The sequence below is a fragment of the Akebia trifoliata genome, chromosome 8 (assembly GCF_017979445.1).
Source record: "Akebia trifoliata isolate Shusen 1 chromosome 8, ASM1797944v1, whole genome shotgun sequence".
Lineage (NCBI taxonomy): Eukaryota > Viridiplantae > Streptophyta > Magnoliopsida > Ranunculales > Lardizabalaceae > Akebia > Akebia trifoliata.
The window spans coordinates 9,911,713-9,928,361 of NC_141382.1; the positions used below are offsets into that span (position 1 = coordinate 9,911,713).

Below are 16,649 nucleotides of genomic sequence, written 5' to 3' on the forward strand. Positions count from 1 at the left end.
AAATGTACAAATGAGCCCTTTTGATACATGTGCGTTTGCACATCACCTTATAGCTTTGTTTAATGTTATTTACTTAAAAAAATCGTAAAAACTATGTAAGATAATATAGGCTTAGTATAATTTCAACTTTTGATACCCAATTAGTACAAGTGATTTTATTTTATTTCCTTTATACATTTCTTGATGTGGAGATGATACAAAAAATAAATCAAATCACTTAAAAGAGGCTACATTGCAGATTGATGGTGCGTGCGTAATTTCTTCCACCCACATAGAGGTCTTTCTTTCAGTTTCATTTCTTGCTGTTGTTGTTGCTGCTGCTGAATCGGGGGTTTGGGCACGTGAATGGTGGGTCCAAAGGTGTTGGTCAAGACGGCATCACCATCACTTGTTCGCTTGTCAAGCCAATCTATGATATCCATAAAAACAATATCTATATTGTGATCGGGCTCCCCAGCTGTAAGTCCATGCCACATTCCAGAGTACAGTTTGATGGTTTTGTCTCTACTCCCGGCTTGCTCATACAATGCTTGGCTCACTCCAGGGTCAGTAACTATGTCAGCCTCGCCATGCAATACAAAAAATGGTAATGTCACCTGTAAATGCATCGCCACAACATAATTAAACCAAAATTTACTACTTGGTGGCATAGAAAGAATGTCACCTAAGCATTGGTGTTTATTCCAATTATTGGGTTGATATCATGAATTATATTACACCATTTTAACAACATTATGAACTAAATATTAAAATTTCACATCATCATTATTGCCACATTATACTAAAGATTTGGGGTCGATTTCGTGTCAGTGGCACTCTTTATCAGTCAGAGTAGTGATTTATAGCCATTTACGCGACAGACAAAGTCACACACACACACACAAAAAAAAGAAGAGCTGCTATTGCCACACCAATTTCTATGTAAATCACCAAAGAATTGCTCACAGTTGGTGTGGCATTAGTAAAAGTTGGTGTGGCAAACTCTCAAAAAAAATTGCTAAATCATCACTCATTAATTTTTGGTGTGTGGGTCCATCAAGTAGTGGGCCAAACATCCATGGATCTATAGGCCCAAGTCATTGTTCTACGTAGTGCGCAATGGAGATGTGATTCATGTGAAGGTGGTAGCTATCTATCTCCCTGTGAAAGGGTACTTTTGTAATTTAGGGACAAGACAAATGGCAAGATTATAATAAAACTATAATACAAGGGGTAAAAAAGGAAACCTCGTTTAAGCTGTCCTCCAAACTCATGCTAGCTCTCAGCATCTCCAAGGCTGTTTTCAGTCTAGGTTTGTCTTGATATATCAACTTGTTGCTCCTGATCTGTACAATAAAAGTCTAAAATTACTAAAGAACCTATCCATGTATCCAAGAATTACACCCCTAACATAAGCCCATCATTAATTAAATACTAATTTAAGGAGATAATTACTAGAAGTAAATGTACTTTTGCTAAAACTATAATAGCAAATGTAATGGGGTATACATCCATTTATATTTCCTATTTCTTCTCAATTTTACCTTTAAAACCCTAGATCTTTTTTTCTTTTTCTTTTTTTCTTTTTTTCTTTTTTTCTTTTTTTTTTTAATTTTCCTTTCAAAATTTAGATTTGCTTAAAGAACCCAATGTTGGTATTTATAAATTGAGAACTTACATATTATTATTATTTTTAATTTAAAATGATAGTCCATGTTATCAAATGTTTGACGGTTCCTGAAGAAGTTCATGAGTAACAGGTATTTGTAGGGTCAATTCTAATTCTAATGGTTCGTACTAAGGAGTTGAAAATGATAAGAATTTGAATCCATATTATTATATTTAAGTTCCGATTTTGGGTATATATGACACACCTATGCCAAACGGGTATGAAAGATGGAATGACTATTCTACCCTAGAGAGAGAGCACAATGGGATGGGGTGGGGAGGGCAACTCACCTCTTCTCGCTTGATGGGGTCCTTGAAGGAAGAATCAATGACGTCCTTTGTGGGAACAATCTTCCATTTGGGTATGATATCTTCAACTCTCGTCAACATGCTCACAACAACTGGGTGTGGCTTCACCTTTTCCGAAATCTGCATGAAAGGGTACTTAAGACATTTCAAACAATAGCAATATGCCCGTGTAGCACACTTAATGCTTGGACAAACCTTCAGTAGACCTTCATCTTCCAAGTTCAATGATTGATAATTTGTTCAATTACTGAAGAAATCACCAATCAAATTGATTTAGTGGATAGATCAGCTTATTAGACCCCAAGAGTGTGTCAAGTGGTCTGTCAAGGGTGGCCAAGTGAAATAGTAATCCAACACTCGGTTGCATCAGATACTAGATTCTTTCATTTAAGGCCAATGAGATTAGTAGTGACCTTACTACTTCCCAAACAACCCTACACGTTTAACATTTTTCTAGGGTAACTGAGATGTTGCAATGATCTAGTAGTTCCGGTAGCATTACATATATTGTACAACATGATTTAAAGCAAGCTGGTCTGGACCCACAACAATCCTAAATGATGTCAAGGTTTCCACATGGGCTTGGCATGAACCAAAAGCAAGCTACAAGCCAAAGCTGCATTGGACCAGCTTTTGGATTTGGATTTGGATTCAGATTTCTACAGGAAGCTGGCCAGAAAGTTAAAAATTAGTTGTTTTTTTTTTGGTAGAACACCTTGGTACGATGCTAAAATTGCTCACAAAACTGTTTTTCAACTAAGGCCTCACTATTTTTGGAAGCACTTCTAAAATCCTAAAACGTATTTTGTCTCGCCTAAGGCCTAACCCTCTTGCGTATCGAGTTGGTTAATCCAAGTCATCTTGTTTTGGACTAGTCAAACTATTTAACTTGGTTTAAATTTAATTATTAATAATTACTTTTATTTAAATAACTATATCTTTTAAATTTTAATTATAAGTTAAATTAATAGATGGTTAGTAAAAAATTCTTATTTTGTATAAATAAAAAAGTTTTAAAACATTAAACCCGGGGATGCAACCAAGTCAATTTGAAGGATGATTCACATTGACCATCTCGCTTTGTTGCTTCTGAGACCAAGATGACTCGCCCATGTGAGCCATCTCAGACTCGGAGTTTTTAAACCATTGGTGGGATCACATGTGGGCCATAGCAACAAAATAGGGTGCACATTTAACCTGGTTCATTATATTATGGTTAATAATATGTACCTTGCACATGGGTGCGACAAGAATTGTACCGTTCCAGAAAGCGGGATCTTTTTTGTGAAGAAGTAGGGCCACTGCTCCCCCCATTGATTCTCCATACAAAAACCTAGCCTTATCCATGTACTCATCCTGCTCTGAAAACAACCAAACAGAAAACAATAGGAATATTTTAGATCTATTTTGTGCATTTTAGAGATCCCAAACAAATGCAAATATTACTTGTGTCTGTTAGTAGTAGGGCTGCAACTTGGGCGGGCTAACCCGATAGATGGGCGAGCCTAGGCTGAGTTATGTAGAAGATGAGTTCAAGTCTGGGATAAGACATCTCAACCCGAACTCAATTTGGGTAACCCAACTCAACCCGAACCCGATGCTATATACTAACATATAAACATTTTTTTTATTTTTTATTTTTTTTTAGTTATCTCTTCCTAAATATATTTGAAAAACTAAAGGAAAAAATCTTTTTATTTATTTTTGTTTCTATTTAAATCTATTGCTATATATGTTCATGTATAATAATACTAAATTTTCAAGATGAAGAGCCCAACCCACCGAAAGTTACCTAACCTAGGCTAACCCGAGCTCAACCCGATTTTAGAAGCTCAGTCACGGGTTGAGCTCAGGTTAATGAACTCAAGCCCGATGGTTGGGTAGACGGTTCAACAACTTGAATTGAGCCTAGGTTTACCCTCCAACCCACCCAAGTTGCAGCCCTAATTAGTAGCAAAGAAATTAGGTTTATAAGATAATATTACAAAAAAATATATATATGATTTTTTATTTAATTAGAAACTTTGATGATGGATGTTATAAATAGTTAGGCAAAGCTTTGCAAGGATACGTTTTTTTTTATCACAGACAACATTTCATTTCATAGTGAAAGTTATCGCATTTTAATAAATTAAAAAAAAAAAAACTACTTCTATAATTAAGTATGAAGAAAAGGAAAAAAAAAACGAAACACGAGTAGCCATGATTGGTTACAATCAAGTATAGTAACTTTTTTTTAAATATAAAGTTAGACAACTTGAGGGATGACATCCCTTGTCTCGTTAATAATAATAATAATAATACAACAAAAGTATGACGGTGCTTTTCTAAGTAAGAAAAATAAGTGGTTAAAATGACCAACATTCGTGCTCTTACCTACAATATAGGTAAAAAAAAAATATTTTGCTTCAGTTAAAAATATCATATTTACATAAATAATAAATAATGGACATGTGAGAACATCTACATCAAAGCTTTTAAACCATAATACTCTTATTGCAAACAAACTTAAATGTTAGAAGTCATGACATATCGAACAATGAAAAAAAAACATTTAGAAGTGATGGTGACTAAATATAATTGATTGCAATTAAGTAACCTGAATAACGTATAAACTTAGACAACTTAATGTATGGTTTGAGTTGTCTCTTTAGTACCAAAGATAAAGAACTACATTGGGCAAGTGTACTAAAGATTGCGCTTCAATGCTTACCACATACAGATTTGAAGAAGTTAGTGCAATCGTTGACGATGTTATCAAACTTCTCAATGTAACATCGGGCTCCTCTGGACCGTCCATGCCCTTCATAATCAATCCCAATCACACCATAGCCTGCATTTGCTAGCCTTATCCCACAACCTAAACCATAAAATATGCTATATTATTTCATCTTAAATAGGATTTTAGTAACACAAGTCCAAATCTCAACAACAACAATATAACAAAGCATTAAATACCCCCAATCATGCTTCTCCATTCCACTCTTTTCAAACTATTTAACATGAGTTCGTATCTACTTTTATGATCTCCATCTATTTTCTTTCAAGACCTTTTACAAGTCCACATCACCATCGAATAACAACATGATACCCATTCTAATAATTCAAAAAAATATACGTGTTGCAACTAATTAGATGGTAACCATCAAGGGTGTTCGGGATGACAAGAGAGCTAATTAAATAAATTAAAGGAGGTGTGACTAACTATTCTACTTTTTAAGTCATTGCACCCCATTACGGTTTCTTATCCACAATTTATTGTTTGCTTTGTATAAAATGATGTGCCTACATACATACGTTGCGGTGTTGTACGTAATTTCATAATTTGTTTGTTATAAGAAATTTTTGGTGTGGCAGCACAAATTCTTTAGAAGAAAAGCTCCAGCGAAACAGCTAGCATGTTATAGCCATATACCTGGCTAAGTCTATTTGTCCAGACCTAACCCCACAACCAAACGACTTTAGTAATCAATATGCAAGTATATGTAGGTTGCCCAATAAAAAAATTGACTTTTAGATCTCAGTCAATTTTTCAATAACTGGTGGGACCCATTGAAATAGAAATTACAAGGGGTTGGTGGGGTGACAAATTGGAAGAAACAATACTTTTGAATAACTTAGAGGGTCTTTGGCTTGGGCACACATGGCCACTCCAAACAAAACTTGTCCCACTGTACAAAAATAGAAGAATCATATAAAAGTAAAAGTACCCATTTAAAAGATTTAAATAAAGTAAGGATGACTAAAGATAAGGATAGCTTGGATCTGCAACAATATAGAAGGGTCATGACCTTAAATTATTATACAATAAAAATGTTTTTAAAAATAGTTTTTATTTTTTATTTTTTATTATGTAATTTTTATGTTTTATTTTAAATTAGTTTTAGATCTTCAAGTAGGAAGTGAAGAAGAAGAAGAGAAACAAAAACAAAAGTTAAAAAAAAAAAAAAAAAGAAAGTGAGAGATGGTTTTTTAATTCAACCGTACAATTAAAAGCTACTTACCAATTTCATAGTTTTTTTTTTTAATTATTGGTAACCAATTTATAGTTTCATCATTTATGTCTCCTGTGTGTGTGTGTGTGTGTGAGAGGGAGAGAGAGAGAGAGCATTTATTACCTCTCATGAAACTACTGCATTCCATGCCATAACCTGCAACCCATTAATCTAAATAAGAAAACAGTTTAAATGGGATTTTAAAAAAGAAGAGAGAGAGAGAGAGAGAAGATGAACATGAGAGAGACCATGGCAAAGAAAGACAAGTGCCTTTGGTGAAGAGATAGGTAACCATCTGCAAGTAAAGAGCTGTACTCCTCTTGAATTCCTTATATACTCCTTTTGAGTTTTGATTCACAAACAAACATCCCATCAAAATATCAACCTTTTAGAAGAACAATTTAAAATAAATAAATAAAAATACATAAAAGGGGGTGTTTGGCTGAATGGGTGGTGAACAGTTTCCCATGAAACTTACCTCTTGATACTCCACCTCCATATCAATATCTGCAAAATTAGCCTTAATTTAGCTTCAAAAGAATCCACAATCTCTGCACCCATACTCATAACCACCCAACAAAATAAAAATAAAAAAACATTAGAACATTAAAAAAATAAAACCCTTTTTTTGTTTCCCAATGACACGTTCAAAGATACATAAAAAAAATAAAAACCCATGTTTTGATTTGCAAAGCTAGATATGTAGGAATCAATAACATCCAGAACAGAGGAAGAAATTGACTTACAAAGAAAGACCAATGGAATAAAAATAATAAGTTCCACAAATCTTTAAGAGCTTTTGATTTGTGGAAACAAACCTTTAATAGAGAAGAAAAATAGAGTTTGAGAGTTAGAAAGAGAGAGAGAGAGAGAGAGATGAGGATGAGATAACAGGTGGGGTTTACGTTTGGAAGTTAGCTTTTTTTTGTGGATATTTGAAGGGTTCTACGGCTAATGTCGTGTACCAGCAGTTCCTTTCCATATATAGATGTTACGTTGCCTCATCCCCAGTTTGATTGACCCATACCCATCATAACCACGATATATTGCACGATACGATATTATATCTACAATTATATATCTTCTCGATATTTTTTAGGTAATTCGAACACGTGTTGGTGGGGGGTGGGATTCCTCAATTTAGCTAAATTCTAGAGCTACACCAACTCTTACTTACAACACATCAATCATTTTGAAATTAAACTCCAGTTGAAAATTCCATTGGTGCGCCGCTGGTAGGTCTCTAAAATAATTGTAGAACTAATATCGACACCCCAACTTTTATTTATTATACCTCAATTTAAAAAGAAAAATAAATGAATAAATGAGAATAAGTAAAAGTGGGGTTGCCAATAAAAACTCTTTCAATTATTTTTTTATGAGATTAATCATAATTTTAAGAATAATGATGAATGTGCACTATCTTGGTACAGAGTTGACGTGGCAAGGGCACAATGCACATCCTTTTCTTGTGTATCCTGATGAAAATGTTTTATGGTTATGTGCCCTTGTCGCGTCATCTACATACCCAACCGCATACCTAGACCATGTGCATTCATCACGACTCTAATTTTAAACAACTATTGAAATTGTTTGAATGAGTGTTACAATGTCTTGTAATGTTGAGATCATAATTTGACCCATACCTTTGTGATGTTTAAAGAGAGTGTTTTAATCTTTAATTGGAGTGTGATAAATAATTTAAGAAAGAATCGTGATAAATTGACTCGAAGAAGGTCACTCAAAATTCACTAAATTAGACAAAACTATAGATATTTTCCTCGTGTATCCCAAGGAAACAAATCTATAGCTCCATGCACATGCCACGTCAGTTGAGTGAATGTTGAGTATCTTTTTGCGAGTAGTTTATCACGACTTTTGAAAGAATTGGGGTGTAATAAATGAAAGTTTGGTAGCCAATAGTGATCTGAATTATTATCAAACGCTACTAAGGTGGATTCTTGATGTACCCGAGAAATCCATTCTTTTAGAAAAAAATTTATAATAAAAACCACAAAAAAGAGAAATGAAACATCATCTTCTAGGACTTTTAGTAAAATGTACCTTTTCTTCCTATGCTTCAAAGAGAGAATTCTTTGAGGAAAATATCTAGAGAAGAAGAAGTGAGTTTGATCTTTCTTCTATCATTAAAAAAAAAAAAAAAAAAGGCTTTTGGAGGACAAAAAATTAGGTTCCATAATTTTCTAAAGGAAGAAGAAAAAGTGAGATGCAATGTTAATTATTTACCTCTTAAGAATTATTTAATTTGAAAAAATTTGTGCATTATTATAAGTAAAAGTTGATGTGTCAATAAAAATTAAAAACAGTAGATGATGCATCATGTGGGTAGGTCCTAACCCACAGTTAGGTTAAGAATTTTCGTGATAAAATAATTATAGTCATCCTAATCAAATATTATGAATATATCAAGATCACTGATTGCAAACGCCTTACTTGAATGCTCCAGAGAATAATAGTAAAATGTTATTTTGCACATTTTGTTCTATAATAGAAGTTCTTTATGAATTCATTACTCATTTAATCAATTTATATAATAAAATACAATTGTAAGATCCACCGTTTATTATAATTATGAGAGATGAATGTCTCATCTATCTTTTGCATGAACTTCACTTTTTATTTTCTCTTTTCATCCCTTCACCTTTGCTGTCTTTGTTCTCCTCCCACCTTCCTCTTTTTTTTTTTTTTTTTTCCAATAATACCATTTTAAATACTATTTTCCTCATTTACCTTTTTATCCATAATTTTTTTTCAATAATATCCCTCAAATTTTTATTATTTTTCCTTTTTTATCCCCTTAACACCCAAAAAAGATGCACGTGTCATAGGCACAAGCGAATTCTAGTTCTATAATAAGCATTATAATTGGGATCTTTTCATTATGACAATTTTTTTTAAGGGCATCCAAAGTCCAAACCTTAAAGCAACTCCAATAGACTCCTTATTATAAAGAACCACACTACAAATTTTGGGTCGAAGAGACTCTTTACTGTCAAATGTTAAAGTAACAAACACGAAAATCGACAAAAAGACTCACTACATGTACCCAAGTGCGTTGGTTCGTTATTATTAAAAATATAAAAAAGTATTTTCCTTACAAAGGGTTATTTGACCCACATGAGTTATCATATTGACAATCAACCACAACATCTTTCTAAATTTTATGAAAAAACTCATATTCGTAAAAACATATTTAATTTTTTCAACTTTTGAACTTGATCCAAAATGTTGAAATAAACGACTACCAAACTCCCAAAACTTAAAATTATAAATCAACTGTGAAAAATAATATTTTTTTTTCAAAATTCTTATAATTTCATTCTCTAAAAACTTATGACATCAGATCATGTTTTTAGATTTCAAAATATGAGATCACACTCTTATTAAGATTTGAATCAATTTTCAATAAATAAAGATTCGTTGAGTTTGTTGGAGTACTCAATAAATTTTGAACTAACTAAAATAACATTAATCAGATTTTGACAAAATATATTCTTTATTGTAAAGAGCATCGTTAGAGATGCTCTTAGAACACCTGACTAATACTGCATGACACACATGTCACCTATTCCACACGTACCAAGTGTACTAGAATAAATTCTAGAAAGTGACCATCAAGAGGGGAATTAAGAGTGACTTGTACGAAACAATTTCCCCAAAAACTCCATTCAGAATTTTACAATCTAAAGTGACTTGTATGACACACATCCACGTCATAACGACTCCCACGATATACATTTTAATATTACTTCAGCATTATCCATCTAAATACTCGTGGTGGTCCATGACAGCTTCAGCTTCGAAATAATTTTGAATTCTACCTTCAAAAGCCGAGTCACACCAAAACCATAAATTGACTTTGAAAATCACTTGTGACGTCTGAAAACAAGAATCTGGCGCTCGGAAGCTGAAACAAACGGTACCTAATGTTACCAAGATAAAACTACTAATTAAGGAAGAATCATAATAATCGAATTACCCACGTGGCATATTCAATCGATTGCCACGTGGGATAATCAGATTATCACTATTCAATGAGAAATTGAATTCTGTGGCTGAATCTCGCAAGAAGGATTGCTCGTATATCCATTTTAGGACACGTGTCAATGTTTTATTCTCCGATCCATCCTTTAACTATGACATGTGAGGCAAAGAGAGTTCTGGAACTTCCATCTTATCCAATTCACACGTGTCGCCCAAGAATTATTACTTATTAAGAACCTTGGGATCTACAACACCATCCACCGTCCATTCTGTGATGTACTTCAAATAGAAAAATATTTTAATATTGAAGTATATTTCAAAAATTAAAATAAGCCAAATGACATAAAAGCCCATGGTAATGAAATTTGGACCAAGCACAATTTCAAATCTCACCCAAGTCATCTAGCTATTATTCATGATGTGAAAATCCCATGTGAATCATCTTGCATATTGTCTCCTTTGACAATCGAGATGATTCGGATGATATTTTGAAAATCTTGGCTTATTCAGTAAAACTCATAAATAGCACATTGGGTTTTCGGTTCCCCAAAATCCTAAGATCGTTGCAGATGACCATATAAGAGAGAAAGAGCCCGCATTTCCTAATTTAGATAGTATGATTCAGCAAATTCAATTTTCTAAGAATCGTGATAATATGATACCCCACTCTGACACACACCCCTATCACAGAACCGTAGATCATTTGCCTTGGGATACATAAGAAAAATATTTATGCGTATCCCGAAGTAAATGACTTACGGTTCTGTGATGGGGGCCTCAGAAAATCATAACTCATTTTCTAATATTGTAAAATGGATTTTATATATATGGGTCCCGTTCAGCAACAAACATTTTGGCAAAACATTTTTCAAAACATGGGTTAGAGGTTTTGGAATGGGCTGATTTTTGGTGAGGATGATCTCCTTACCATAGAGATCATCCTCACCAAAAATCAGCCCATTCCAAAACTTCTAGCCCTAGTTTTCAAATTGAAAAATCGTGGACCGTCCATTTTTTGTAAACCATTTTTGATGGGGTTAGAAGTTTTAGAATGGGCTGATTTTTGGTGATGATGATCTCTACGGTGAGGAGATCATCCTCACCAAAAATCAGCCCATTCCAAAACTTCTAGCCCCAGTTTACAAGTTGAAAAATCGTGGACCATCCATTTTTTGTAAACCATTTTTGATGAGGTTAGAAGTTTTGGAATGGGCTGATTTTTGGTGATGATGATCTCCTCACCGTAGAGATCATCCTCACCAAAAACCAGCCCATTCCAAAACCTCTAACCCATGTTTTGAAAAATGTTTTGCCAAAATGTTTGTTGCTGAACATTTCCCATATGTATATATATATATAAAGAAAAGAAGATATTTTTGCAACAATTTTTGACATGTAAATAAACCAAATAAATCATATCTGCCATATCATATTGTAATTCAAGGAATCAAAAAATTTAAATCAGTGATGCTTAAATGGCTGGCTGATATGAAGTGAAGCGAAAGGTTTAAGTATCACCTTTGCCTTTCGGCCAATGCCTTCACCAGAAGGTGTGTCAGGTTGCTGTTGATAATTCAGCCACAGTGGTAACAGCAGACACAAGAGCTGCCATGCCAAAGACTTGCGTCCAACTTCGGGTCCTGGCTGCTAGAACAGCCCCAGCAAGAGCACCGGCAATAGAAGCATTTAACTGTACAAAGAAAACTTTGACGGGTTCGTCAGTTGGTCATAAACCTCCATACAGAACCAAATATCTAAAGTTTGAAAAGAAGAAGAATGAGAGAATTTTCAAAACTTTCCCCTAATTTATTTTATCAGAGAAGGAATCATCCTACAAGTGACAGATGGGTTTTGCTACGGGGATAGAGTAGCATTTACGAGGCATTGTCTCCCTCAAGGTGGTTGTACTTCAACTAAAGGCTTCTACTAGGACTATCGAACACACCCATGGTGCTTGCCTCAACTTATATGTATGGACATATCCATGGTTCCAAAACTTGGTCTCTAGATCTGACTCAGGTATGGTTGAGACCAAGACAAGATGATGAAAGCCTATACTCAACTAAGTTGTTGCAAACTTTATATGGGTTGGAGGAGACTGAACTGAGAAGGTTGACATGGAAAGTCCTAGGCAAAGAATGGAAAAGATAAGACAGGTATAGGCCAAGATTCAAAACCTTATAGTATTAATCCCAAAATATATTTGAAATTGTCCATAGAATTCTAGTAATACTTACATGTGCACTTCCTTAGAATTCCTTTGAAAAAAAGACATTTTAACATCTATGAAAATAAAAAAAACATTTTAACACCCACAATACACAACTACCCAACAACAAAAGCTAATCCTCACTAAGATTACAGACTTTATCCCATCTTACAAGAAATTCCTCAAAGAAGATTCCCCTAATTCCTTAAAAACTTTAGACCAAAAAAACAACACCGCCAAAACAGAAGTGATTAGATCATGAATAGATATTTCATTTCCTTCAAAGATGCGGTCATTCCTTGCCTTCCAAATAGCGCAGAAAATAGCAAATGGAAGAATCCCCCACAGTATATGTTTAGATTTCCCGAAAGAGGAACCCACTGCAGCCAAAACTCAAGCAAAACACACATTGACGATGAAAAGCAGCCTAAAACTCCAACCAAAAGAAGAAAATGCACCCAAACATCCCTTGCCTCCAAGCGATGAAGAATATGATCCGTTGTTTCCCCATCCCTTTTACAAAACCAATAGAGCTCAATGCCTCATTAATCAAGACACAATTCTTCGCTCAACAATTCCTAACCGATCTATATATTCAAGTTCAACCATACCATGAAGGTGCCAACTTAGCTAAGTTGGTAAAGTCTTGAGGAGTGTTAATCCCAAGACCTAGGTTTAAATCCTGTTGAAACCACCTGAACCTATGCTTACCACTAACCCCTTGCTTGCCTAGACCAAAAAATAATTCAACCATACCATCAGCTTCATAATTAATTCTATACATTAGCAATCACGTACATTCTGCATCTACAAACTAGTCTCTAAGGGTTTGTATAATAGCAGGGAGGGGGGCATGGGAAAATTGTGTTCCCTGGAAAATGTGGTTTGCATGTGCATGATTGAGTGTTTTAGGAAAATCATTTTCCCAGCTGAGAAAGCAATTTGCCCCTCTGGACAGGAAAACATTTTCCCACAAAACGCCCCGGAAAATGATTTTCTCTTCTTCTGATGTTATTCTCTACAACTATCCCCACCCTCAAAACTATATTTAAAAAAAATCCACTCTTTTTTGAAATTTTCCTAGATGCAATGACACAACAGAATTCATTTTAACATGACCATTTTCCCTTCCAAAATGTTTTCACTACAACCAACCATACAGACTTTAGTGTTATTCTTATACAAAACTCATTTTTCCTCATAACAGATTTCACCCATGTTTGATCAGGCATTTTGCATAGCACATTGGCTCCAATTTCATTCGTACTTGACTGATAAATATCCGTCAGTCCATAGAGAAGCTCTTACAAGAGAAATGTTTCTGTAAGGTAGGATAGTCAATTTAACAATATGAATTTATTCAAATCCACAAGGAGAAGGGAAATAGGTTTCTCAGCCCATACAAAAAAACATTATCATATGTTACGGTGTAGGGTAGTTTATTCATTGATATATTTTTACAAGGGTAAGTTAATCTTTCTAGAGTATTTCATTTGTGTGTATGAGTAGCATCACACCATTCACACTGTGGCTGATTCTTATTAATCACATAATTCATTTAAACATAAGTTTTTTCCAGAAAATATAACTTTTGACCAGTGTGGTTTTTAGTGTGGTTTTTAATCCAGTACAGGGAACGTCTTTAGCGTAGGTTTTCTCCTTAATACACCTCTCTTTCTTTTTCTCAAATTCAGAAAAAATTCCCAGAAAGTATAATTTCTATTAAATTTCCCAGACAACCAAAATCCATTTAATATGCAGAAAACTTAAGCATGACACACAACTCATACCGGAACTGATTTTCATTGTTAGCATACTTGATTACACAATTACCCAGTTTAGGAAAATTGAAATTACTAAGAATTCAAGGAATAATTCAGTAATAAGTAACCAAATTTGAACGAAAAGTTTAATTATCCATGAATCGAAATACGATATATGCTGCTTATGCTCCTCAGGGCCCTTCAGTTCTTTAAATAGATGGTATAGAATCCTATAACCCATTGATGACTGACATTTACAGAAGTGAAATAAGGACAAACTGACCGAATCCTTTTTCCTCCGGTATCTTTGAATCCCACAATGTGTAGTAGAATAGATTCCAGCCACAAGTCCTAGTGAAAAAAGAATGGCAAAGCCGTTAGATCAGAAGCAAATGTGATTAATGACAGAGACTCAGACAAACAGAAAACTGAAAGAAGAGCCATTTCATTTATACAACCAATATAAAAAATCAACAAGAAGAAAACTAGTGTGACGGTATATCTTAAACTAGTTTAAGCACAATAAACAAACACGGACCAAAATATTGGGATTGGTCTCAAGATTCCTAGGCCGAGGCAGTGTAGTCACACTAGATCCAGTGATGTTCCGCTTTGAGACAAACACAAGACCCACAAAATCCCTAGAAATCTTGAAATTTTCCAAAAAATCGAAGAAAAAAAAACTTATAAATCTACACCTGTGTAGAATGAACTTATTTATGCATGTTCTATATACCCAACAAAGATAATCTTAAGTGTATCACATTGTCTCCTTCTGTCAATCCATGTTCTTCACATTCTAAACATGTCAATGCAAACAGTATCAATTGTTCTACACATCGATACTCCAAAATCATAGTGTTTAAACTTAAACCTCATGTGTAATTCTGCTACTAACACATGTTCCATCTTTAGATCATACTATAATTAAGTTCAAAATAAAAGGCAGACATATCTACTTTGAGGATAGTACAGTAATTTGAAGGTGACATCAAAAAACGTTGGCAACAGAAACAACCAACAACTTACAAAAGTACTTGCAAAGCCACGTGTCTTAGTACCGAGTACCGACAGCTTACAACCCAAGATATATCTAATAACAGCACCTCAGAATCAATCAAAGGTTTTCCATACTAACACACAAACAGCTATAACCGGGTTACCATTTCTTTTGCAAGACTACATACCCGGAAAGCAAATTTTGAGCCCTATTGTTCAGAACTTAAGGGTCGTAAATTGCAAGATTGATGCAAATAACATGATTCAAACTTAAGGGCCTTATTAACCAAATCCCCAAAGACCATTAAAACACATCTACAATTGCCATGCACGAAGACATAAATCTTAAAAGTTTCTCAAAAGGACATGTAAGATCTCTTTGACAAGCAATATCGATTCTTCAACATGAAACAAGTACGCCTATGTATCGATTCTTCAACATGAAACTTAACCAAAGCATGCCTATGTATGTAAGCTACTAGTATTAGAAATTTAGTATCTCGTATTTAAAAACATGCCGTTCCCCATATCAAAATATGAACTCCACTACAAACTCAACATGTAACCGTTCTAGAGACTAATGGCATTGCTTATGAGCAATTTGAAATCAGATTACGATCAGTTTTTACTAAATAATTGAACACGACTCAAATAGGTTTCCATAAAAGACTCCATAGAACCTCGATCTCTTGCTACAAGTGGAAGCAAACCCAAATTACTAATAACCAAACAAAAATTAAAAACATACCCAAATCTTTACAAATTAAAAATATAGATTGAATTACCGCATTGTAGGCCGAAAGAACTAGCCGACTTAGCCTACATAATTCAAAAAAATTTCAATTTAATAACTTAAAAACCAAATCATCAACACTTTTGGCTGAAATTGAAATCATAAAGAAACTTACCACAAAAGAAGCTCGAGCGATGCCAGTGAGACCTGAATTTGAAAAATAAAATACAGAATTTGAATTTAATTATTCAAAGTCTTACTTAATTGTTGGATATGTAAATAATCAATGTTTTAGAACTAAAATTGAGAGAACATATCAACAGCATAATGGATTTATAAGGATAAAATTCAATTTGAAACAGAAACAAATTTTATCAAAAATGGTGATTATGCTCGCGTTTTACCTTTTTTACGAGCATCGTAAGGACCAGCACACGAACCCCAGATTGTTCCCGCCTGAAACACAAACAACAATTAAAAAAAAAAAAAAAAAACGATATATAAGATATAAAAAAATTAATTAAATGAAAATTAATAAATAATTTTTAAAGATAAATACGGCTCCGATACGAAGGATGGAATCAACGGCGAGTGTAGCACATGGAACGTCGTCTTCGATGTCTCTGTCTCTGTCTCTCTCCATCTTTCGTTTCTAAATTTCAGAATAAAAGAGGGGCGCGGCGGGAGAGAGAGCGAAAATTTTACCTCATTAAGGACCTTATATTGGCACACCAATATTTCTACATAACACACCAAAATAGGAAGGGTAATTATAAAAACATCCCACGAATTAATAAGGGCAACCCACGCCATAACGGATTTGTTTTGTCTCATATGGGTTAAAAGTTTTGGAATGAGCTGATTTTTGATGAGGAGATCATCCTCACAAAAAATTAGCCCATTCCGAAACTTCTAACCACATCAAAATAAGTTCAAGAATCGTAAATCGTCAATTTTTTTTTGTAAATCAATTTTGATAGAGTTAAAAG

The 16,649-nt window shown here is 34.1% G+C and overlaps 2 protein-coding genes across 5 annotated transcripts; both read right to left on the reverse strand.

Moving 5' to 3' along the window:
* Nucleotides 1-96: 96 nt before the first annotated feature.
* Nucleotides 97-6,850, reverse strand: LOC147396004 (caffeoylshikimate esterase-like). Of its 3 annotated transcripts, none has more exons than XM_086450908.1 (9): nt 6,698-6,850; nt 6,430-6,502; nt 6,200-6,290; nt 6,075-6,107; nt 4,670-4,816; nt 3,187-3,317; nt 1,939-2,076; nt 1,227-1,325; nt 97-596 (listed from the first exon to the last, which is right to left on the reverse strand). In XM_086450908.1, the coding sequence occupies exons 2-9, from the start codon at nt 6,448-6,450 to the stop codon at nt 228-230; spliced, it is 1,029 nt and encodes a 342-aa protein (XP_086307034.1). In that variant the 5' UTR covers nt 6,451-6,502; nt 6,698-6,850; the 3' UTR covers nt 97-227. The 3 variants fall into 3 exon arrangements, with proteins under 3 accessions (XP_086307034.1, XP_086307033.1, XP_086307035.1); XM_086450907.1 differs by having other exon boundaries at nt 6,430-6,458; nt 6,698-6,847; XM_086450909.1 differs by having other exon boundaries at nt 6,430-6,458; nt 6,770-6,785.
* Nucleotides 6,851-9,423: 2,573 nt separating this feature from the next.
* ATOEP16-4 (Mitochondrial import inner membrane translocase subunit Tim17/Tim22/Tim23 family protein) lies at nt 9,424-16,343 on the reverse strand. Of its 2 annotated transcripts, none has more exons than XM_086451474.1 (7): nt 16,220-16,343; nt 16,065-16,116; nt 15,836-15,867; nt 15,713-15,746; nt 14,212-14,279; nt 11,475-11,646; nt 9,424-10,225 (listed from the first exon to the last, which is right to left on the reverse strand). In XM_086451474.1, exons 1-6 carry the CDS (start codon nt 16,301-16,303, stop codon nt 11,512-11,514), a joined length of 405 nt encoding a protein of 134 aa, XP_086307600.1. In that variant the 5' UTR covers nt 16,304-16,343; the 3' UTR covers nt 9,424-10,225; nt 11,475-11,511. The 2 variants fall into 2 exon arrangements, with proteins under 2 accessions (XP_086307600.1, XP_086307599.1); XM_086451473.1 differs by having other exon boundaries at nt 9,435-9,879.
* Nucleotides 16,344-16,649: the final 306 nt, after the last annotated feature.

Excerpts from the sequence above, each read along its gene's own strand:
- LOC147396004 (XM_086450908.1), bottom strand. The coding sequence starts at position 6,450 with ATGGAGGTGGAGTATCAAGAG. Across the intron at positions 6,291-6,429 it reads TGGAGGTGGAGTATCAAGAG|GAGTATATAAGGAATTCAAG; the intron begins GTAAGTTTCATG and ends AAAACTCAAAAG. Across the intron at positions 597-1,226 it reads TGGAGGACAGCTTAAACGAG|GTGACATTACCATTTTTTGT; the intron begins GTTTCCTTTTTT and ends ATGCATTTACAG.
- ATOEP16-4 (XM_086451474.1), bottom strand. The coding sequence starts at position 16,303 with ATGGAGAGAGACAGAGACAGAGACATCGAAGACGACGTTCCATGTGCT. Across the intron at positions 16,117-16,219 it reads CCATCCTTCGTATCGGAGCC|GCGGGAACAATCTGGGGTTC; the intron begins GTATTTATCTTT and ends TTTGTGTTTCAG. Across the intron at positions 15,868-16,064 it reads TTACGATGCTCGTAAAAAAG|GTCTCACTGGCATCGCTCGA; the intron begins GTAAAACGCGAG and ends TTTCAAATTCAG.